This window comes from Thermobia domestica, chromosome 15 (genome assembly GCF_964235325.1).
Source record: "Thermobia domestica chromosome 15, izTheDome1.hap1.1, whole genome shotgun sequence".
Lineage (NCBI taxonomy): Eukaryota > Metazoa > Arthropoda > Insecta > Zygentoma > Lepismatidae > Thermobia > Thermobia domestica.
In genome coordinates this window covers 24,821,948-24,848,080 of record NC_137468.1, presented here as the reverse complement: position 1 = coordinate 24,848,080, position 26,133 = coordinate 24,821,948, and the positions used below count along the sequence as shown (strand labels likewise).

General features: G+C 34.8%; 1 protein-coding gene across 2 annotated transcripts in view; it reads right to left on the bottom strand.

Annotated features, from left to right (window-relative positions):
• The window catches only part of LOC145672132 (late secretory pathway protein AVL9 homolog), a 73,977-nt gene extending 48,787 nt beyond the window's left edge, over positions 1–25,190 (bottom strand). For both annotated transcript variants that reach the window (XM_081741432.1, XM_081741433.1), the window contains exons 1-4: positions 24,981–25,190; positions 15,197–15,403; positions 10,498–10,726; positions 8,094–8,283 (exon numbers count right to left, since the gene is read on the bottom strand). In XM_081741432.1, the coding sequence (XP_081597558.1) occupies positions 8,094–8,283; positions 10,498–10,726; positions 15,197–15,403; positions 24,981–25,067 (713 nt within the window). In that variant the 5' untranslated portion in view covers positions 25,068–25,190. The remainder of the gene's footprint in view (positions 1–8,093; positions 8,284–10,497; positions 10,727–15,196; positions 15,404–24,980) is intronic.
• Between the last annotated feature and the right edge of the window lie 943 nt (positions 25,191–26,133).

Genomic DNA, 26,133 nt, shown 5'->3' with positions numbered 1-26,133 from the left:
CACGTATCCTCCAAGGAAGGCTTTCCACCAGTTGCTGATAGTTATCAGGCGGAATGGCAGCCCACTTATCCTGCAAGGCGGTTCCAAGTGCGGCAGGTAAATTTGGACGAGTTGGTCTGGAACTTAAACGCCGCTCCAATTCATTCCACAGATGTTCCACGGGGTTCAAATTAGGCGACTGAGCAGGCCACTGGAGTCGCTACACATTGTTCTCGTCATACCACGGCATAACATTGGCAGCTTCATGTAAGGGGCATTATTATCCTGATAGTAACATACGTCCATTCCAAACAATTTCCACAATGTAGGAAGCACTAAATTGTCCAAAAAGTTCAGATAATTTGCATTCGTCATGTTATCAGGAACAACAACAAGCGGGCCTAGGCCGAACCATCAAAATGCACTCCACAGCATTACACCATCAGCACAACCAAATTTCACTGTTGGCACAATGCAGTCTGGTAAGAAGCGTTTCCAGGTTGTCGCTACATTCACACCCGACCATCTGACATGAAACACGTGTAGCGTGATTCATCACTCCATAACACATGTTTCCATTGGTCAAGGGTCCAATTTCGATGAGCCTTACACCATGCTAATCTCCTAGCTTTGTTCGTTGGAGTGATGTGTGGCTTGTGGACAGCTGCTCTACCATGGAAACCAAGTGCATGCAGTTCTGTTATGACAGTGTTCGGTGAAACTGATGTGCTCAATGCAGTGTGCAACTCGTGCTGGATGGCAGATGCAGTTTGACGGCGATTGCTGGATATCACTCGTTTCAGCACTCTACGGTCCCTGTCCTCAATTTCTTGGGTTGTCCGGGCTGTTTAGGGACACTTGTGACACCGTGACGTTTCTATTTCAGGATTACATCACCCACCGTTGATTTTGGGTGGCGTAATTGAGCACTAATGGCACGATTCGACAAACCCGCCGATATGACAGCCGATGATGACTCCCCTATTGAACGCTTATAAGTTCTTGTCTGCGCCATTTTCAGTCAACTGATTCCTTGCCTGACGCACGATCACCAATAATGCCTTCTGCACCGAAAGAAATGACTGAAGTCGTGCAGGTTGCTCTGGATTCCTTACAGCGATGTCCTGGCAGACTGGCCTGTGACCTTTTGGTAGATAGTATATATATATATATATATATATATATATATAGAGAGAGAGAGAGAGAGAGAGAGAGGAATGACTGACTGAAGCCCGTAAGATGTAATTAAGTGTTGCAGTTTAGTTTTAAGAAAACGCAACTGAAGAAGATGGGAACATAAATTGAACATTCCGGAAATCATTAAATGACACACACATACCGGTTTTTATGTGCTAAAAACTGTAAAATATTTATTTTTTATGTACTAAAAAATGAATAAATATTTGCTAAAATTTTAAAAAAATTTTTTTTTTTTCAAAAAATAACAAGGAAAAGTATGGGAAACTGCACAGCACAAGAAAAATACTGATACTCAACAATAGCTTCTATTTATTAGATGTCGAAATTCCATGCGAATAACTAACTCTTGTCCATCGTATAGCCATTCCTATTGTCATGAAATAATGTCTTATATTAAGAAAAGGAACATTCTACATCACACGATATTAACGTCGCGCATTTGAAAAGGGGCACACCACGAATATTCACATCATCAATTTTGGCCTTTCAATAATTCAGATATTTTATAGCTAATGTTGTTCTCAAATAAATCCTTAATTTTTTTTCTTACGACTTCAACTTTCGAAGCAGAAAGAACATTCAGCTTTCTTTCAATGCATTATACTTCTTTAACCGAAGTACTCAATAAATCTCGCGTAGTTTCTAGTTTATTTATAGGGTGAGTCAAGAAACCAAAATTGGCAAATATGAAGACCAAGTTACATTTCAAGCCACTGCCACTTACTAAATTTTGAACAATTTCAATGGATGAAGCATCGTCTCGGCTTAGGTTAGTTACAACAGATACAAATGCTTCAAAATTCTCCGCATAATAATATAATACTGCATTAAACCAGATACCCCACCGCATGTTTACGGTGTTGGAGGAAATGAAGGATTGGGATATGTTTCTTTGAAAAGTTCAATGCTAATTGGCGATTTTACGATTTTTTTTTTCCAATTTAACACTGACTTGTCCAATTTAGAATAAAGGATTCGGATTTTTTCACACAGTCGATGTAGGGCGTGTACAACATATGTCACGTAAATCATATTAGGATAGCATACAGAAAGAACTTCACCAGCTTTCCTGATATAAGGAGCACCATCAGTCAGAAAAAGCAAAATATTGTCATATTTCATACCATTCGGCCACAAAATGTGCAAAGATTCATTGAACAGCCTGGCAACTGTCACGTGATTCGTAACTGAAAGTTCTTTAGAGGCTAGCAAGAAATGTTTGGAAATTATTTCAACATTTTTCAGTACAACTACTATAACAATTCCCACCTTTCTAACACTAACTGAATCACTAGTTTCATCAATACTCACCCATTTTTTTTTTTTTTTTTTTTTCGTTTTTACATACGGATCTAATGTGTGTTAATGTTTCTTCATAACACTTAGGTAGATAATTTTTCAGAAGCGTTGACTCATCTAAAGGACTTAAGTTCGTATATTTGGTAAGAAAATTTCGGAGCTCGGGATTGTTTACCTTATACAGGGGTATGTAAGCAGAAACGAATGTTTTACATAAATCTAAATAGTACTGTGTATTTGTTGTGACGCTGGAAGATGAGGGTGCAGTAGGTTCTCCGTCGTGATGAAATATGTGACGCAGCAACGATATATTTACTACCTGACAAATGTTGCACTACCTGCGAACGTTGATCTGTACTTACACGTTTCGAACACTGTTGACAAAATAAGATTGTACCGTTGGCGGTAAAAATATTTTTAAATTCCAATGCGTAGTATTCTAAATGTTCACGCGTACTGGATTATACTTTGGGCATCGTTAACTCACAGATCATTATGAACTTGATCATTATACGACACTGACTCAATTAAGAAGAGTCACACAACGTGGTTCTGTATAGCCTATAAGGCACTGGGGTCAAATGTCTACACTAAAACACGATAATATTACGAAGGAAAGAGACGTTTGGCACCAAAAAGCTTCTGGTAAAAGAGCAACAATTAGGGTGGGATTTTGAAGCCGGACTGGAAGCCCTAGCATCATCACGTCTGACAAATCATGGTGGTGGAGGCAATGATAACGCACTGCAATGAAACCCTTCTCCTTCGTTAATAATATGAAGTATAGTGCTGTGTCTTCGATACCTCTCCTTCACTTACGGTCACTTGTCCTCCCCTCAATTTTGGCTTGAAAGTAAACAGCGCTCCTTTAGAAGCTCTTCGTTTGGCACAAGTTACACCAGCACTGATAAGCATAATTTATGACGGCGCTGTTTCTGCACGTGGGAAATTGCATGTAAATACGATGGATAGATTTATGCAGCCTATTCTTTTCCCGATGATAATTTCTTTCAAGACAAAGAAAAAACAATTCGCTGTGAAATTTAGAATAAAGTAACAGAAAATTATTTAAAATATGTATTTATTACAAAAATGTTAAAAGTATGTATTTACATAACTTTTTTCAGAAAATGTGTATTTTTATGTGTTATTTTTATACTTGCAGACTCTTAATTGGAATAATAAACTTTGTTTTGGGCTTGTACGTGTTTCGAAAAAAAAAAGAAAAAAGTGTTTTTTACATACAAATCCGGGCCTTAGTAGTCATGCGTCAGTTTAAGTTGTTAAACTTTCTCCCAGTTTGCTTCCACGTAGCGCGTAGCCAGTACCTTAACCCTTAACGAGTTTTCGTTACCATTTGGCTACACATGTTTTGATCTTGCCTATTGCGTTTGAAGACTATTATTTTCAGGTATTGTTCCTTGTGGTTATTTGTGTACATGCTTTCCGCGATCCAGAGAAGCTATAGCCTCCTGGTGACAAGTCTGGTAAATTTTACGCGGAAGGTAGTCTGTGGATATATTATTTTGCAAGCAGTGCCGGAAACAGACAGAAAAGATAGTGAACCGTTAAGGGTTAACTACCGTCTTATGATGTGCTGTTCTTATAACACCGACTCTCATAACATAATTTCCAAAACACAAATGAAATTAAATCTTTCGTTCAATGCCCGCAGTTATGAACTGTAAGCTAAGAGAAATAGATCATAGCTGCACATGCGTGATGACGAAAGAACTGATGGAATAAAGACAGTGAGAAGAACGTTTATGGCCTATCTACAAAAGACAGGTGATTAATGAAATTGAAATAATTAGTGGAATGATAATTTGGGAGGAAACTGGAGAAAGCACACGGACACGATGCTGTCCTCCACAAATTCACATGTACTGGGATCGAATGGGAGACCATTTGCACCAGTAGTGAGGGTTCAACCTCTGAGCCATCCTGTCTATCATAAGAAGAAATTGACCTACCAACAGGGTGTTATGCACCAGAAACTCATGAAAACACATGGCACTCAACAGGAACTTATCTGAATTGTATTCTAGGGACCTAATGGATAATACAGTGGAAGGAAAACGTATGTGAATATAACGACAAGTAGAAGGTATTTAAAAGAGAAATATTTATGTCAAGGTGAAGTGGTCGCAAGGATCCAAGTGTATAAAATCTCAAGTTGTATCAACCTGCCAGTGATTGTAGAATATTTAGTCTCACATGGCTCTCTGCATAATTTTCCTGTCAGTTGTTTTACTCCCTAATTGTATTACTACCAGGGAATCCTAGAAATCTGACACTGAAATTACGCATAATTTATTCTAAATAATAAAATACTACACATATAAGACCATAAGACTTGAAATCGAATCTTCAGTTTGACGTCCAAGTTATCTCACTATAGAAAATAAAGATTATATTCCCACCAATGATCACAATTCGGTATCTAATTCTCTATCAGTCAAGATACAATCATTTTTAGTGTAAACATATGCGACAAGACCCGGACTCAAAATCGGGTGTCCGACTTACCATGTCGTGCTTTAACCCTTTGAGACATTTGTAACCATTTCGATATAGTTTTCGTAGGCTTCTATTACTTTAACAAAATAGAAGTTTTTTTGAACGTATTGAAAGTAAGTGTCCCCAAGGCTGTTCTGTTCTCCTGGTTGGTGATTTTAACATTAGAGAAACAGAAAACAATGAATTTAATCTGGAAAATAGTACCGCAAAATGTCAAAATTTACATAATTTCATGGTTTTTTATGATATGAAATCTTTTAATCACATACAAAACAATAATAATCGTACTCTAGATCTAGTTTTATCTACACTAGAATCTGTTGAAATTATCAGGGAATTACTACCATTAGTGCCAGAAGATCAACATCATCCCGCTATAGTAATAAATGTGCATCATGAAAGTCGTTCAAAAGTAGGTTATAATTCTAACATTTTTGGCTACAATTTTAGAAAGGCGAATTTTATGAAATTGTATACTAGTTTAATGGGTGTCGATTGGGAATGCCTAAGGGAATACAATAATGTTAATGACCTAGTGAGTAGGCTATATGATATTATCTATGAAATATTCGATACTTGCGCCCCTCGCAGGAAAAACTCTGCCTCGAAATTTCCGTGCTGGTTCACTAAAGACATAATTAATAAGTTGAAGGCTAAGGCAAGTTATCGTAGGAAATTTCAACTAAAAACTAGCAATAGTACCTCATATTACATGGAATTTGCTCGTTTGAGAAAAGAAGTTAAAAATGACATCAAATTAGCTTATGAAACATTCTTAAATAATACTGAAAATATTATTACTAAGAATTCAAGTGAATTGTGGAATTTTATTAAAAATAGGAAAAGACATCTACCGTCCAAATCATTAAAGTTTCAGGGTCATAATCTTTGTAGTAACGAGGAAATAGCCAATACTTTTGCGAAGTATTTTAGATCAGTGTATGTTTCCTCTTCAGAAACGATAGTTGATCCCAACACAGATCTGGGAGATGAGATATATATAGTAGCATAGGAGCACTAAATATTTGCAAAATATAGATTTGAATGAAATAGAAATGGCTATTAAGAACCTTAAGTCCAAAACGGCAGTTGGTTCTGACGGACTTCCCTCCTACATTGTGAAGGGTTGCGCTGATATATTTAAATATCCCCTATTAATTGCATTCAATTTATCACTAAGAACAAGCACTTTTCCAGACAAATGGAAAACAGCTTTAATTTGTCCAATTCCGAAGTCCAACAATAGTCAAGATATTACCAACTTTCGACCCATAGCAATATTACCTGCTTTTGCCAAAGTATTTGAGCATATCTTGTATCGACGAATCCTTAATCACGTCAAACCGGTAATCTCAATTAAACAACATGGCTTTATTTCACAAAGATCCACAATAACAAATTTGGCAATTATTACAGATTTTATAGCGAATTCATTAGATGTAGGCAGCCAAGTAGATGTGATTTATATTGACTTTGAAAAAGCTTTTGATAAAGTTAATCATAACATATTACTAGAAAAATTAAAGCTTTTTCACTTTTCTCCGTCCCTGATTAAATTCTTCTCATCATACCTATCTAATCGTAAACAATCCGTTTTTTTTTTTTAATGCATACAAATCTAAAGAATATATTGCATCCTCGGGAGTCCCCCAGGGTTCAAATTTAGGACCATTATTATTTCTCTTGTTTATTAATGATTTACCTGACTGTATTCCTGACCATGAAAAATTACTATATGCCGATGATCTAAAAATATATGCTAGAATCAATTCTGTGGACGCCAACATAAAGCTACAGCAAGGTCTAAATCATATTGGTAACTGGTGCTCTTCGAATCATCTTGGGGTCAATGAAAGCAAGTGCAAAGTATAATCATTCACTAGGAGCAAATCTCCTCGTCACTTTAATTATGAAATTAATAAATATATAGTAAATAGGCATGACTCAGTTAAAGATCTTGGTGTTACGTTTGATTCTAAGTTAACGTTTGACAATCATATTGTAAATATAACAAACGAAGCATTCAAGCTATTAGGATTCATAATTAGAACGGGAAAAGAATTTAAGAACTGTGCAACATTACAGAAGTTGTACAATGCATATGTTCGCTCAAAGTTAGAGTATGCCTCTACTATTTGGAATCCGACTCACATAAAACATCGCAAGCAATTAGAAAGAATACAAACAAAATTTTTTAAATTTCTAACATATAAAGAAACTCTCATTTATCCTACATTTGACAGCTGTAAAACCATACTTGCTAACTTTAATCTTCCTACACTAGAACAAAGGCGACATATGATGGATTTATTATTCATTCAAAAAGTAACGCAAAATATTTTGGATTGTCCTGACTTAGTTTCTTTATTGAATTTTCATGTCCCCACATTAAAAGTACGTAGAAACACTGGTCTTTATTACTGCAGAAAATCAAGAACTAATATAATGATGAAATCACCAATCTGGAGGACAACAGCTTTGTATAATAGAATGTGTACAAATAACAATGAATTTGATATATGTGATATGTCGCCTAAGAAATTTCGGAATGCCATTATCATGAGTTATCAAGAGTTGTGAATTCAAGTTATGTTATCAAGAGTTACGAACATGTAATTGCGTATTTTACAACACTGTAATTGGGCTATAGCCTGTTGTGTTGACAATAAATAAATAAATGTTTAATCGACATTATTGCACATTGTGTTCATTTGGACACACTTCCTGCTGATGTTTGGGGAGTGCTGCCATCATATGTCGCTTTCCAGAAGAGTAGCCAGCAGAAGGAGGACGCTATAGAAGGAACAGCAGTAAGTGGTGTATCATGTACGAAGTAGGTTTGTGCATTATAGCGTTAAACACATGCTAGCAATCCTTGTTCTTTGTCATCTACTCGCTAGATAGTTATTGGCACTATCGTCGGAAGATACAGATGCAGAGATGTTTTAAGTTTAAAACTGGTCCCCGGAGAAGATTGTTTACTTATCTATCTATATCTATCTATGTGATAATTCTGTCTACCGAATATACGGAAAATAATTTTCTCTCATGGAAGAGATTAGCACAATATAACTATAGTTTAAAAACAAACTCACCTGACACACGCGGATTCTTTGAGTCCTTTCTCCAGCATTCCAGGATGTAGTGATAAAAGAGAGAGTATAGTTGTGCACAGTTGCTGTACTGGAGATTTAAAGAATAGCACTTTTCGCTCCAGCAATATGAGTTTGAACATTAACAACGCTTTGTGCTTAAAGTGAAGAATTAAGTCTCGGAGAGAGAGCCCTGGAATAAAATCAAAAAGGTACTGTTACAGTACACATATGAAGCCGTTATTAAATATCATCAGCGCTACTCAACTATTACAAATGTGAAATTTTGGTTTATTTTTACTTATAGTTTGTAACTAAAATAAACCATTCAAATATACAGTACGCAAAACTGTTTAACCTAAACTTCTTAAAATACGGATTTTACACTTTGGTGACTGGCTCAATAACGTCAAGTAAAAATTAGCTTTGCTAAGTTTTTGAAACAAGAGGGGAAACTGTTAACGATCTTACGCATATTATGAATGAATAACAAATGATTAGATTAAAATTTTTAAAAAAAAAAAAATGTATATACAAAACAGCTACAAAATGATTGCAGAGTATTCAGAGATAGCAAGAAATATCAAGGTATCATCATTATTACTATCAATTTTGAATTCGAAATTTGAGCTGCTTGAAAAAAAGAAGTGGCGAACGTTATATTATATAACGAAGAAAGGACATTGTTCGTGAAGGAGCTACAATATAGCGTTCGCTACTTCTTTCTTTGAAGTAGCTCCATACAAATTTCGAACTCAAAACTTTCATATCGCAAAGATTTTATTTTGTACCATAAATATATTTTCCCTCAATATATGCTTCTGTATTCCATTCTGTGCGTTTGAAAGAAATACACAATTTCTTCCATATACAGGACTATATACCACCAACGCCTTATTACCAGTAGCGACAAAAGTTTTGGCGTCATACCGAAAACTTCTGTCGTGTTAACAGAAATACCCTCATACATCTATACAAGTATTACAGTTTCTATAGCTTCTAGTTTATTAAATTGTCTAATCTATTATTTATGTAATGTGACCCGTTTGAGATTCTCGATAATAATGTGTGATAGCCAGTTCATTTGGATTTTATTTTACCTATTTTATTTGGACTAAAGTTCATTCAAAGAGAACCACAGTTTGAGAAACGTTACTATATTGTAATGTCCCACGTGGTGTTGTATACAAACAACTTCATGCTTATGTTTACAAACACCACCACATGGTTTTACAAGATGATTCTACACACCAGATGAATATCTACTATCGCCTACAGACGACGGACTTCTGGCTCCTCCCACGAAGCATACCACAACGGAACAGCAGCGCCACCGCCGTCCGAGGACTCCTATAAATTTGATGGACGACAGCGAACCTGTACTAGTTCTCTGGTGCCCCTCCTACTGTTTGCAAGGGAACATTAGGAGTAATCTAACCCCAGGTCTCTAGTCTGCAACGGGACTCTGTCGGGAATCCTAATCTCAGTCACTTAGCCTGCTACGAGGCTCTGTGGAGATCCTGTCTGCGACCTTGCGGCCAAAGACTACCTATATCTAACCTTGCAAACTTAGAGAAATTATCTTTATAGTATTTTTGTAAAATACTGTTTATAGTGGAATTTTATAATAAAAGCCGGTAGTAGGAGTCGATTCCGGACACACTTTTTTTTAACGCTCTACCTACAACCTATATGGGACAGGCTTTTACAATATGCAATCTACACTTTTTTTATATATATATATATGAATGCCATAATTTACAAATAACTATCTATTACTAAGACAATCATATAGTATAACTTTCAACACATAGTAGATGTGCCACCACTTTAATAATGATAATAATAAGTAATCTTACCTCTAACTTCCATGTAGAGTAACTACGTGTAGAAAACTATACTCGGATCAAAATAAGAAACAAACTGACATTTGGAGGAACACGTGTTGGCCTGGTGCCACGTTGTAAGTATTCCGCTGTGCTTCTTCCATGTCGGTTGACGAACACTTCCGAACACGTGTTAGAAGGCGGTAACGTTGTATTATTGTCCTTTTCTACAGAAACTCCACTTTTAATTACCAGCACAATGTTCATGGTTGGCCCCTCTCTCCGTGATCTTGTTAACTCCTTGACGGAGAGCTATGTTTCATTGGTAGAGATTTCACTTCTGGTACGTGAGGTCCCAGCACATGCCACGTGAATTTTCAATTCGTTTTTAATTTTGACCCATAATCTGCTTTCGCTACACAAATATATTTTTCTACTATCTTTCCTAGCCTATTAGAAGATAAACAAATAGTGTAGAAATCTTGGTAGTCTTCAAAGAACTACGGAATGCTGAAGTACGTTCTTGATAGATACTATTTCGTGCATACGAAAACAGATATTAGTATTTGTTGTATACTCACCTACAAATAACTGAGAGGAATCCAGCATGTCCTGCGTCACGCAGCTATTAAGATTATGATAAGTATCTTGCAGAAGGGACACTTTGCTGAAATCACCCTCTTGAAAATATGCATGCGTGATCAGCGCCATCTTCACTTGTATGTGACCATACAATGGAAGAGTACTTAGTACACATACCGATTTCTGAACAGTTCCACGAGTTATATCGGCCGTCCTGTTAGTCAATTTCTGTGGGGGAAAAAAAGAGAAATAATCATCATTGCTTCTTAGTTTACGTAAATTCATTTGTACCTTAAAGGCATTATACTCACTGACATTATTTCAACTAAATAAATGTAACAAATATAACAAATTAATCATATATAGTAAATATGTATATGTATGCACAGATGGATAAAATGTTTACAATCTGTGCGAAATCTACATTAGGCGCAGCGGGCAAAAGTTCTAGATATTCGTATTCAGTTATACATCAATTACTGGATTAAAAAGACGCATTGTATTTTAGTATTTTACACACACACACACACACACATATATATATATATATATATATATATATATATATATATATATATATATATATATATATATATATATATATATACAGAAATACTGGAGTTAATCTAGCTATAGTTGGTTAAACAACATGACTCATCATACAAACTATAACTCTCAACAATATAACTTAAAACAAAAATCTTGATCTTTTGACTGACGGACATAGCTATAAACCCAATTTTCCCACCTGACGGTGACACGCTCTAATTCAGCGAGCAGACTTTTCTGGTAATTTCTACTGACTAAAGCTATAGGGTACACATTACATAAACACCAGTAGACATATCTTTGTACACTTCTGGTTACAAAAACCTATACCGACTACAATCCGAAAAATGATACCAGATCTATACGAATTCCCTTACGTTTGACTTTTTTCCTTGCATTTTCATCACTGATAGGATTAAAAATTGTACAATAATTACTCTTACATGCATACTCTAATACTGCTGCTTATACGGTGTACGATTAAAACGTAGATGCCGCACAGGAAAATACTGTAATTTAGAACTCTGTACTTTAGAATACTATAATCTTCAAATCTACTTTTCATCCTGCTATACTTCATGGACGATAATGGCTAATACATAGTCTTGTAGCTTACAATTTGCTGATCATTTTGGTTGTTGTTCCATATCGATAGAACAACTAGGGGCTGAGATACTTCAGATTCGGTAACCCTTTAACAACATCACCAAATGGCACACCTTCGAAAACAAATATGGCTACCACTCGAAACCTCAAGTCACTGAACTTAAAATAATGGTTTTGAACTAGACATGATAAGGTAACTGCACATCAAATATCAGATTTCTTTAAAAAATTGTTGAGGTAACATGCATTGGATCACTTGATATGGATTTACCTTAATAGGAAATATTGTGGTTCGATTTTCTTATTGCAAAAAAGGAGGAATTCTCAAACTTTCTTGAAAGTAGAAATCACATAGAAGAAGAAATACGTAAAACAAAAGGTGAAAACAGAAACCAAAAACCATTTTATTAATCTTTCGTTTCTCTTATCAGTTTCTTTCCTTTACAGGTTTTGTGTTCTCACGTCTGTGTATTTTGTATTTTCTAATATATATATATATATATAAAGATATTAGGGCATAACTTACAATATTAGGAATTTAATATTCTAATAAAATATTAGAATTGGTGAAGAAGCTAACTAAGAAGTTTAATATCAAGCCACCATTTTACTCTGATTATTCTTGAACATTAATAATAAAAAAGGTACTCGTAGATACATTTCCAGATTTCCTACCAGGTACGTATATTCGGTTGTTATACACCCATAATGGTGGGTTTCGTGTTCCCACGAAATTATAGTTCTTTTAAATTCGTAAACAGATAAGTGAAAAAATGAATTTCCTTGCTTCTGTACGAGTTTTTCTGTATGGCCTCAACAACTTATTATGCGGCCTTTATTACTAGGCTAAGGTTAAGTCACTTACATGAAGATCAATATAAACACATTTTGTACTTTTGGTGCAAGGGCCCTAACACTGAAACAAAACCGCTTCACAAACTGATTGTTTATGTACAAAAAGTCATGGCGATATCTTTATGAAACAACTGTATATTCAACGATTCTTCTGTATACACTAATAATTTGGGAGCTTTGTAAGTTTGCTTTGAAAGAAAAAAAAATTAAAAAAAAAAATATTGAAGACTACAGTGTATTTGTAATGTAGCCAATTATAACGCTGTGATATTATTTCATAAATAATGTATATAATGTAAATACACCCTCCATTCCAAAAGAAACCGAACGTTTTAAAAAAACAAAAAAGCAATGTACATTTTGGAACAAATCATTTTTATTAATCAATGTATTCCCCTTCTGCATCGATACACATATTTGCACGCTCCAACAAGTTGTCAAACGACTTCTCCATGTCCTTTATTGGAATGGTCTTTAGGACGGCGGTCGTCGCCTTCTCAATGGCATCAATCGATGCGTGCCACTTTCCTTTCATCGCCAAATGCAGTTTCGGGAACAGATAGAAATCGCACGGAGCGAGATCTGGTGAATAGGGCGGATGATGCAACCGAATAATGTGATTTTTGACCAAAAATTTAGTTACAAGTCGCGAACGATGTGATGGTGCATTATCGTCCAAAAGAGTCCAACTGCCGATTTCGCGATATTCGGGCCGAATACGACGAATTCTTGCCAGCAAACGCTTCATGACGCCCAAGTAAAACTCTCCAGTGACTGTCTGGCCGGGCTGAACAAATTCTTTGTGGATAATTCCTTTTGAATCGTAAAAACAAATCAGCATCACCTTAACTTTTGACTTCACCAAGCGACTTTTTTTGGGTGTTCCTTCATCTGGCGCTCTCCATTCAGCACTTTGCCGCTTTGTTTCGGGCTCATATTCAAAACACCACGTCTCGTCACCAGTTACAATCGATTTCAAGAAGTTTCGATCCTGCCGAGCACTTTTAACGATGTCTTTGCAATGCGCAATTCGATCAACTTTTTGGTCTTCGGTGAGTTTGTGTGGTACAAACCGCGAATTAACCTTCTTAAGGCCCAAAACTTCGGTCAAAATGCGGTATGCGGTTGTTTGAGGAATGCCTAATTCCATTTCAATAACTTTCACCGACGATTTTTTGTTATGTTTGATGAATTCACGCACTTTTTCGATGTTTTCTTCCGATAATCCGGTTCTGGGACGGCCTGATCTTTCGTCATCATCCAGCGTCTCTCTACCCGATTTGAATCGCCTGAACCACTCGTAAACTTGCGTACGGGATAGACACTCATCACCATATGCATTTTGTAGCATTTGGTGCGTTTCACTAAAAGTTTTACCGTTTAACACAAAACTTAATTGCAGCTCATTGTTTGAAACTCATTTTCCGACCGATGTACACAACACACTGACAGTTGAAACGCAATAACTTTGTTGCCGTGCATCCAAATGTCATGACATTTATACCAGTTGTCAATGAGGGACTACGCCATCTACCGGTAAAATATTACAACAGATGGCACTAGTGGTACTATTTGTTTTCAAAAGTTCGGTTTCTTTTGGAATGGAGGGTGTAATATCTCAATCAGCAATATAAAAGGTGAATGTAATTTTTTATATATGGTTTAAATTTTGGAAATTCAATATACGAAAATGCATTTCTCCATGCGCCTTTGATGATAGATGTAAGACCTACAGCTTTCGGTACGTATTCCATCAGTCTCTTTAATAATTATATTTAGAACGCGTCAATACTATCATTGAGTAAATTATAATTCACAGACATGTGCAAGAAAATACTTTTATAATTCGCAGCAATTTTCGAGTGAATTAATCGATTTAAGCCCCCAGATCGAAAACGACTTACTTACGTATTTTGTTATTGCTAAAGCATATATATTTGCCATCTGGGTCGTTTTCGACCCAGTATCTTAATTAGCCAATGGGAGATCAGCCAAAAAAGACATTAAATTAGTCGAAAACCATATATTTTCCAAATTAAATCAAAATACAAAACAGAAAAGATAAGGTCACATATGGGTTAAAAGCGTGATAATTTGAGTTATAGGATTCAGGAGTGTCTTTAAGTTTTGTTTGTCACAACGGAGAAAACTATCACGTGAAGATTCAATTTAAACACTTAAGGGTTATATATATATATATATATATATATATATATATATATATATATATATATATATATAAAGGGAGAGAGAGAGAGAATGGTTTATAAAATAAATACCCTAACAAATTATAGTTCACTTTTAAAAATAAAAAGAATAACTGATTACTCGATGTTTAATAGGAACGTCAGCAACCAGACAACCAGAATGATCTTTTTTCCTCTCTGTATAAAGTCCATATTAAATGCAACTGCTGCACTCGAATAAAGTTCATACAGGATGTCAAATCTTCAGTTTAATGTCCCACACTTACGTGCTTCAGGGCTAAAACAGAGTAATGATAAATGCAAGAGTAAGGTGATAAAACAACTAGTGAACTACATACAAGAAGAAGAAATAAAAGAACCGAACCCCTTCGAACATATTTTGTTCCACGAAAGAACGTTCACATGGCTAAGTGTCGAACGAGAAACCCTTCGCACTACTGAGTAAACCGATTTATAACTGAGCTTCGATACAATATCTTACCTCTACTGGAATCTGTCTAAAGCAGGATATTCCGAATACTGTTTGCTTTGGATCCTTGAGGCTAGGTAAGTGAAAATATACTGTATCTTCTTCAAAATTATGGGATCCATCCGGGAGAGCGAGAGTTGGCAAATATTTCCAGGCTGTTGGACATTCATTCGATTCATATGGTGCTCCCTCAATCAGGGGCGGAAAGGAGTACTCCACCTGAAAATAATTTATGGTTGAAATCACATATATTAAAATTTTCATTAAGACACATATGATTTTAATTCAAAGAACTGAGAAATAAAGGAAGAATCAATTACTTTACTAACAAATAATATTCACTATGGATGATTTTTCTTCTTTCAGTTCAACGTCCAACATTGAGGGAGACAGTGATGATGGTAATGTACGAAATTGGAGAACCTCGAAGAAATCTATACGCGCAGTGTTTGTCCCCCACAAAGCCCAATTGGCCCGAGATGGAATCGAACCATGGACTCGACGCATCAAAGGTGGGCGCTCTACCACTGGGCCTCCTCTTTACGGATGGATTTCAGGTCTAGTTTCTTTCTTGGCATACTTCAGCGAATCCACACGAAAGTAGTTCGGTAATCGGTGTGTTGCGTTGTCATTTTCAAGCTGTTAAACATAGTTTAAAAATTACTATGATATTAATGTTATTGTTATTTATTCTGTGTGAAGGGTCGGAAGGACTTGCCCTCCTCAATATTTAAACTACATGGTGACTTCTACTTTAAATACAATTCGATGTAGTTAAATCTTTTTAAATGAATAGAATAAAAATGTAATTTCAACTTAGTATACTTGTTCAGAAGTAGAGGGGGCCCTCTCTCAATGTCTAAGCTACTTTACGCACTGTAGTTAGGCTATATACGATAAAACAAACTGATTATGAATATAAGAAATATTATTACTACCTCAGCTGTTAAATTCCTTATTTATATAAATAATTTGTAAATTGAACTTTAAGTCTTCTCTTACTTTGTCATCAATTTCTGCTATTTCACCTACTTCTGCTTTCTTGAGGAATGTTCGGTGCTTAGTTAATACACAATTCAATATAACTGCTAGTTTTGGTGTTTATTCATAGATCTGTATTATCTCCCTCATTCCAACGAAAATGTTTTAACATCCAGTTACTACACACTTCGGGACATGTCAAATCAACAGAATTTTGAAACAAATTCTACCTTACCTTCCCAAACTTTGATGAAATTTTGTACCACTGGAAAATGATAAACCCTGATATTTCAGGTTGATATGGGATCTGGTTTCGAAATCACAGGTTCCTAAGCAGGGTTTGCCAAAAAACATGGTTTTTATTGAAAAAACAAAAAAAAAAAAAAAAAAAACGGGTTTTTTGGTTTAAATAATTTGTTCCATGTATTTATACCACATATGGACAGAAACAAGTTTGTTTCGCCTTGGTGTTATTATGCAACCAACCGGGTTATGCTGGAAGCGGTCAAATAAGCTTAAAGTGGAATCCGAACCGCTTCTCGGCTTACGTCCAAGAGAAATTGTCCTCCATTTGAACTCGAAACAGGGACTAATTGGCCACAAATGCGATACGTCTGCCGACTCACTCACAAAGGACTCCTGATAAAAATACATTGTACTAATCTTTACATACTTGTTAATATAATTGTTAAGAGTCATTGCAGAAAGAAAAAAAGATATACAGTTGCACAAGTGAAACCATTATACAGAATCACATATGGACAATTTCCAAATACTGCAGAGTACAGAAGAACTAATTTAGTCCAAGTGAGTTCACTACGACTTTTATCAGTCCAAGTTAAAGAAATATAACGACTTAATTTGCATATCAGTAAGAAAATTTAATAAAGATACGAATTATTTGAGTCCACTTTGGCTCTGACCCATTTATACATAAATAGTTACAAAAGACACTTCTGATGTCAATAAATGCCTCTCTTGGGGTTTGTATGACCCCCCTTAAGGAAAGTACGGTATTTCAATGTATTTTATCAATAGTAAACATTATTAAAAGGAAACAATATTTAGAATTTCTTTGATTTCAATTGCATAACAATAATAACAAACTATAAAAAAAATCTCAAAACAAACATTTATAAACTCATAATAAAAAGCAAAAATTCTTTTTGTAGTATAATCTCTTTGAGTAATGAATGGGGAATTTAGGTCTGAATATAATACGAATAATATACGGGAGTGAAACATGATAACTCACAAATGTGTGTTTATGAACACTTACACTTTCACAAACATTTTTCGTTTTTTTGGTTTAAACCAGTCAGTTAAAAAAAAATGGATTAAACAAAGGTTTAAACCAGCCAACCTTGTTCCTAAGTTCTCAAAGTTTACCAAAAAATGCGTAATATTTGTTCGATTAGCATTTACAGCTTCTGATCTGAAGGATCTAGGACGTTAGTTAAAGTACCACTTTAAAGCTTATGAAAACAGTTTTCTGATAGTGTTACATTTTTTTTCGAAAAAATTTAAATTTTGAGTTTAATTTTCTAAAAAGAAATGTTGATTTTTTAAACGTTATAAAACAATATTTGGACTGTTATAAATGTATCCCAATATTTTGATTTTGGAATCAGTATGAAATCATTTGTTACAAGAGTTTCCACTTCCAAACGTGGAGTTTAGAATCGCATAAATTGAAGTTCTTCATAAGAAAAATATATATGTTCTTGTTCTTGTAATATTAATAATGTTGTATATGTAATTATCACGTTGTCATATTACAAAAAAACAAACAATAACAGAAAAGTTGACAAAAAAAAGTTGTTTTCTTACCCCTCTGCCATGCATTTCTGAATAGTTAAAGAAATAGGCAATACCTTTGCAATGAACTTCTCAGTAAAATCTGGTACCAAGTTTCTTATCAACATACAAAATTTATATCAAGGATGAATTGGCTTCTTCAGGAATCTCGATATTTTGTGCGTGTGTAATGAATCCTATTTTGATATGACAAAGAGGATCATTACAACCAGTGTTAAAGAGCGTGTCAAGGACGCTAAGGAAGAAGAGCCTGCCACTCCTACTCTCTTGAAACATCTGTAGCATACAGGACATAACATAGAACGCATCACGGTTTTACACGTATGTTCCAACAATACAAAAACACATGTTTTTGAGTAGTTTTTCATCAGGATTAAACAGGGTTGCCACATGACCGGTTTTTTCATCGCCCTGGCCGGAAATTTTGTTGTTATTTTGATTAAAGCCGGTGACCGGTACAAACTTCTTACCAGCCCCTTTAAAAGTGACCTTTTTTTTTTCTAGATTTTATCTAGTTCGAAGTATAGATTTATAAAGAACTTTCATTCTGTAAATCCAAAACTGTCACCTTTTACCATCTATCAACGATTAATATTTTTGTTTATCTGTCTAGGTAATTTTAAAGGGATGACAGGAACCGTATCAGGAAAATTTGAAATTTACTTGAAAGAAACTTCATACATTTATTGAAAGTGAAAGAGGACTTCTTAAAGCAATTTCCTGTAGCTGAAGTATACGTTTAAAGAATAAATTTCATTTTCCAAATAGAAAATAGTCAAATATAGGACTATACTTTTGCTCATCTGTTTGGATAATTTTTAAGTGGCAGTTACTGGTAAATACAATAAAATGATCAATGCCGATTTCAGTTTCTCATTTATAGCACAATGTTTCTCATTTATAGCACAATGTAAGTATCTACCAGCACAATGTTTCTCATCTATAGCACAATGTAAGTGGCACAATAAATCCTTAGAAAAGGATTTATGTAGAATACAGGGTGATAATGGACTTTCGTTCATGATTCCTTCCGATTTCCTTCCCATGGATGGGTTCGAACAGAGATACTTCACACTTAGACCTACATCATAGGAATTTGAGGGGGTGCCCTTTCTTTTATTATTATTATTTTCTAGAGTTGGCAGCCCTAGGATTAAAGAACCTAAACTCAACTTAAATAAAGGTAATCTACATCACATATGGAAAAATATAATAAACATTTGAATTTCACCATAAAATAATTAACAATATTTATTTATATTTTAGAAAATTATTTATATTTGAGAAAATTAGTTTTGATTTCTTCGGAAAAAACATTTTAAAAAAAAATCTATCCTGATATATACAATTTGATAGCTATTTTCGTAAGCTTTAAAATGACAGCGTTCTACGTTCTTTAGGTCAGCCTCAATGTCACTTACGCAATTTATGGTAAATTTTGAGAACTTCTGTGTCAGTAATTTTGAAACCAGTTCACAGATCAACTTCAGCTTTCAGCCTCTTCCATACACTGATAATAACTGTGATATTGAGAGCACGTAGTTTTACCCTTTGTGTTTGCCGGAGGAAGATGTTATAATATTGTGAGTGATATTTTCATGAAGTTTGTATTGTTTTATTTGTTATGTACATGAGTAGTAATACTGAAATACTTATTTGAATACTGAAATAGTGATATTTTACTTGAATCTTTAGAACAATGAAAATGAAAGGATGAAAGATCACACGTACTCACTGTCCTGCATATTAGCACTAGAAAGTCTATTACGTCTCAACGTCTTTTCTATCTTCATAAGACACCCCCGGAATTCTAAGTAAACATTGGTACAATAGCGAATTAGTTGGAACTCCCACCGTAGTTTCTCAATCAGAAAGTTCTTCTTAAAGCAACCTGATAAATCCTGTTCACGGTCGCCATTTTGTTGTACACCCTCCTCTTCCTCACGTGGACGAGTTTCAATATAAAGTCAAGGCCAGTAACTAATTGATTGTTCTGTCCTGTTCTACTTTTGCGAAAACGAAATTCCTTTAAATTTAAGACTGTATCAAGATTGCAAGTCGAAACTACGATGGTGTGACCCTCGGAAAGAAGTGGATAATCGGATGTAGTCTATAAATCAGATGTATACTGTACAAATAGATAAGTTGTATAAATACAAATAAAAGAACATCTTAAATCTCCAAATGTAAATAGCAGCTTCATAGCCCATTTATCTGAAGTAAGTTGTAGATACATAGCAGTCTTAAAATATTCAATGAGACTTGGAAATTAATGCAATTAATGATGAATTTCAAATACATATCTTATCTCGAGTTGCAAACCACATTATCTCAGCTCTGCAATTATTGACACTTACTTGCACATTGGTCATTTGACGAAACTTCATAAATGCACGGTGAAATATCTACTTCCATTAATCGTCGCATTAGTAACTCAATATACCATTAATTAATAATACGTAGACTTCTCTGATAATCAATATCTTTAAAATATTTATAACAGATATCGGAGAACATACACATACATACACCTGTACTTTAACAGTCAAATACCAATATCACTTATTAATCATAATTGCAGGCTAAACGTTCTATATGCCCAATAAACTTAATGTAACTTATTACATTTACTTACATCCAATGTTAAAGAAAGAACATAGGACGATTACGCTATCTTCAGTTCTCATTTTGTGCAATAAGTATTATGAAAACTTACTTGGTTTAATGACATCAAAAGACAAATTCATCCCATATGTTTTGGTACGGCTAATGTCAGTTTTAGGATTCCGAGATAAATATGTTTTACAGATACATCATTTTCAAGAAAATTCTTAAGCCAAAATATTAAACAAGATTAGTCTCAGAATAATTTGACGTTAACCTTTTTAACGATGACGACACAATTTATATCACGCTATATTTTGTTTCAATCTTAATTACAAAACTTTCAAAGATTATTTAAATCTCCTAGAAAATCAATTTACACCATTCTAGATGGAGAATAAGAATATCATAGCGTATCACTAGAGACACTAACAACTAAGATTAAATATAAATTTCATTATTCATAAATACAAGATAATAAACAAACAATAAATGAACACAAACAGGCACAGATTAACATAAAGTCGACGTATAACAAATAAAAAAATAAATTTAATTCAGTCGACATTTTAAAATTTGAAACAAAAATGAAAATTAACAAAATAGTTCAATATACATTACTATGTAAGCGGATAGGTAGAACTGGTCCGTTACATGAAGATGTAGGGGAAGGTGAAGGTGTGAAATGAGGCAATATAAGGAAAATTGACAATATGGCATAATGTGTCAGTATTTCAAACCCAGTGTCTTAGTAACTAACCTAGCAAGTATATGATGCAATAGCGGAAAGAAAGGTGCCAACTGATTCTAGCAACACTCGATAGTCCCTCACAACGTATTGCTCCTTGAAACTCGGAGCTATGCTTTTTTAAAGGGGACAAGTTTGTAAAATCTACAGAAGAATTGATTTCAAAATAAGACTACATAAATAATCAAAATAAATCGGGCTCGCACTTCTCATACATATAATGTGACTAAAATACGAATCAGAAAGTACATTCCTTATCACTAGTACTCCATAAGGAAGACAGAATGAAGTGAAATGCTATGACGACAGTCTACAAAGTAACTATACAAATGTAGCAAAACTGTGCCACAAGCAAGGCATGTGTTTTCATGTCATATGAAATGTTTTCCCCACCATCCCCGTTTATGCGTACAGCCATCGTCGCTTGCGCGCCTGCTCCCTATAGACACATGCAGGTCCTCCTATTGCACTCGTGTCCTGACCTAGTTAGATGGCATTTGTAACTACTTTTTTAAAGTTTCTATTTATCTAGTATAAGTTGGTTTGTTTTTACAGTCAGTTCGTATTTTATGCACTGTAGTTTTTTTTTTTTTTTTTTTTTTTTTTTTTGCCAAGCTATATACTCCCTCACAGTGACAAAGTAAGGAAATAAGTTCGTAATTCCATTGAAAGATTATTTTCGTTATTTCCGAATATGGTAAGAGTTTGCAACACTAAACAGTTGAAATGTACTACTTTTGAGCTGTAATACAATATGGATGCATATGAAGTAAGTAAAGAATAAAGAGATCATAAAATTAAAAATATTCGATTCCATTACAACTTAAGTAGGGAAACGAAACAGGAGTAACTGTGAGTACCGTATGCCTATTCTACGGAGATGTCTGTCCCTGATTAAATTCACATAAACATGTTTTCAACGTTGTATTTATATTTACTTATTTTAATATACCTTACCTAGAATCACTCCTCTTTCATTTTTGTCGTTTATTCCGCACTGTTAATCACAAATATTTCTAATTTTCAATCTTTCTTTGCTCTTCGCTACATATGTTTCGTCCGTATTGTACAGTATTACTGAGCAAAATTATTACCTTCCAACTGTTGTGTTGCAAATTACACACTATTCAGAAATTATGGAAAGAAGAAATGTTTACGTTCTCATATTTCCAACCAGCAACACAGTATTATGTAAATAAACTTTTATCCCCCTATCAAATACGTGTCCCTGGAACATCAAAAATTACAAAACGCATACGAAAATGTACTAGGCTGACACAAAAGGGATATTTATATTCATGAAATATGCATTGCTCTTAACAGGAAAATCATCTTTACTGCTTTAGAAAGTATTTCTTAAGGGAGAAGTTTGACATTATTGGGTGTAAACTGACTTTTGAACAGTATAATTACAATGTGTGCAAATTTCATAAAAACTGCAGTGCATGAACAACGAAACAACTTTAAATACAAACCAACTTCTTTTAGGTAACCAATAAAAAGCACGTATGCTACCTAACCTAGTAAGGGCAGCTGAGCAGCGAGAGAAACTGGGCAGTAGCCAAAGTGTGGGTCCACTGAGAGCAGGCGCGTCAGCAACGGTGGGTGCATGGATAAACAAGGATAGTGAAAAAACAAGAATATGACTTATTTTTGCATATAGCATACAATCACGACTTGTGTGTGGCACACCACTGCAACACTTCAATGAACACTACGTGCACCTCTTTTACAAAGCACTTTACTTCATCATGTCGTTCTTATGGAATAGTATGTGGTAAAGGACACACTTTCCATCTCGCATTTCTATCTTTTTATACATGTAAGGGGCAAGATCCCGATATATCTTGATTACTCACACAATCCCATTGTGAAATCAAGTAGACCTAACATATTTCTTCCGTATATTTTACAAATTTATAGTTCCATAAAATGGGATAGTACCCAAAATTTTGCACCATTTTATCACATTTGGTTCACATGCAAACTCTCTTCTTATTAGTTTCCGCTTTACATTTCGTATTTAACTCTATTTCTGCAACACATATTAGTTAATAAAACAGTGGGTTTGAGATAGTCACATTATGTTCTATTCTCTGTTCACCTAATACTGTATTGCATCAATATGCGAACTCCTAGCCCAGAATTCAATTTTTCTCCCTAATTAATGACCCTACAATGGTGACACTTTTACCTTTTTTGTTACTCTTCAAGTTGACCCATTTCATCTGATTATCTTCATTTTACCGTAAATATTATATTTTGGGGTAGTTACCTGCGGCAGTTGACACGTAACATATATTAACGTAAGCTGTAAGTAATTAGGAAAATAACGTTTAAAAAATCTTTGTTCGTCCGACCACGGGGGAGCCATTAGCGGAAACTTAGCCTAAAGCGAAGTATAAAAAACAGCTACATTTTATTGGGGTGATCCTATAATTAGGCGAAATAAGGATAAAGTTCCAAAGTTGGTCGTCAGTCTCTAGCAAAATTTTGAAAATTTATTGGGAAGAAATGGATAATTAGCTCTTTTGCGAGTTGGATAATATGGAAGGAGATCACAAAGCACGAATGCTATCTAACCGAGTCAGGGCAGGGAGTAACTGGTAGGCCTACGCGGCAACGCATCGAGAGACCAGGCAGGTCAGCGATGGAGGTTATGCGCGTAATCAAGAGTAGCGTAAAGAAGTGGGTTTTTGGCAATGACACGAGTTTCAATATCGCCTGCCATGGTTTCATACTAGTAACATTCCACCTGTAAACACAAAATACAGCTCCTGTACACTAGGCTATACAGATATATACAACCGGTGGAAAATAGCACCTATTAAGAGTCATCTTTCATACACATTGCCTTATTTTCTCTCTCGTAAAGCACTTGTAATGATTTTACACTAGTAAACATAAAATACAGCTGTATTACTGTCGCCTGAATTTAATTCTGTTCCTTATAAACATGTCTTTTCATGCAAAGTGTTGAACTTTATCTGCAAATCTTCCAAAATGTCTGCGTCAAAACTACACTAGTACCCTTTTCGAGTGTGTGTGTTTGTTTATGATACAGCAACGAAGTGTCATCATGAAAAAACTCTAGAAACCGTATTCTTAAACTGTACGCCATATTATCTAAAGAACTGGTGGCAAATTGTCCGAAACCTCATCCAAGCACTACCTACGTCTCACTGCACTAGGTCAACTTTGTCGAGTTATTTACTACAATGTATTGATGTTACTTCTTACCTTAGAGTACGACTGATTTCATTATATGGGATGACCGAGTCAATTACGTCAAAGAGATGAAAACAAAAGAAGAAAATCGAAGACAGTAGAACAGTTGATAGCAATATGACAATAATGTTTTCAATGAGCTTCGTATTTGTAGCTAATAACAGCAACCCTTATTTTCACCCTCTCATGGTGTGAAATTTTGAAGATTTGATATGTTGGTTGTGCTCAATTAGTTGCTGCCAAATATTATTTTAATATACGCATATGTACACATTTATTACTTTATATCGCTAATGCAGTGAAACGGCCTCGTTTAAAAGTCTTTATCCTTACACATTGTTTTGACAGACGGTATTATGCGACCTCCTAGTGAAGTACGGTTTAAAGCGTTTAGTCAAGTATAGGGTAGAAACTTACCTGACAGCCTTTTTTATGATGAAAACCAACCACAACGACATGAAGAATAGGTCCTTCGTTATGTCCCATTTTAGCTTCTTCAGCCATTTAGATCATGTAAGAATAACATACTCCAAATCCATTTATTCTTCCATTAATTTTCTACAGACATACTATCGAATACCGACAGACACTCATCGAATGTCTTTCTTTCTTCGTTTCGACTTCGACTGTGACTTATGATTGAATATGAATGAATCGTGCTGTAAGAGTTCGTTCATGAATCGTATTACACGCGAAATAATGTTCTCCAAAAATGAAGTCACAGTAATAATGCATTGAAATACATAGAACTTCTATATTTCATTAAGTTTCTAACAAAAATGTTCTATGATAAAACCTACAAATAATCTTCGAAAAATTTACAAGCTTACTAATTTCGACCATTCCGTTTTGGACTGTGGCTAGAAGTCTGCGAGGATCCACATCAACATAGCTATTTATCAGAGCTGGATTAACCCATCTGGAGGCCTGGGGCTAGAAAAAATGTGTGGCTCTGCTGACTTCACCTAATACATTTCTGTGAAAGTACAGTAGGAAAGTTAAGGGAATATGTTTCATATTTTTGGCCATGTTTTATTTTATTATGATGATTGTATTTTCATTATTCTTTTTAGATAGCCAGTTGGGATTTTGATCATAGTAGAGACTCTTGTCCACCTGGATGCTCGGGGCTATATCTCCCCTAAATCCCTCCCTTAATGCGGCTCTGCTATTTACAGATATATTTTTGTTTTCTTTGTGGATTGTGGATGAAAAGAGAATGCGAGAAATGACAAACAATTCGTAACTAGTCTTCGAAATTTTATTTATTATTGACTTCTTTTTATTAAAGTATGAGTACCTCTTTCTGAAATGTAACTATCAGAGCTAAATGGAAATTTTCACAATTATGTTTATTTATTTGAATTCGAAAGAATAGCGTATAGAATAGTTAAATATATATTTATTTTCTTCATATATGGAATAATAACGAAGTAATTGAACTTTGAAAAGTCCTTTAAGCTTCGCCCACTGAAAATGATCCCGCTCCATATTCCTGTGGAATTAAAGTAAGTAAGTGGTTCTTAACAGTCTATCGGAGATCTAAGGGATTATCTGGATATGGAGCAAG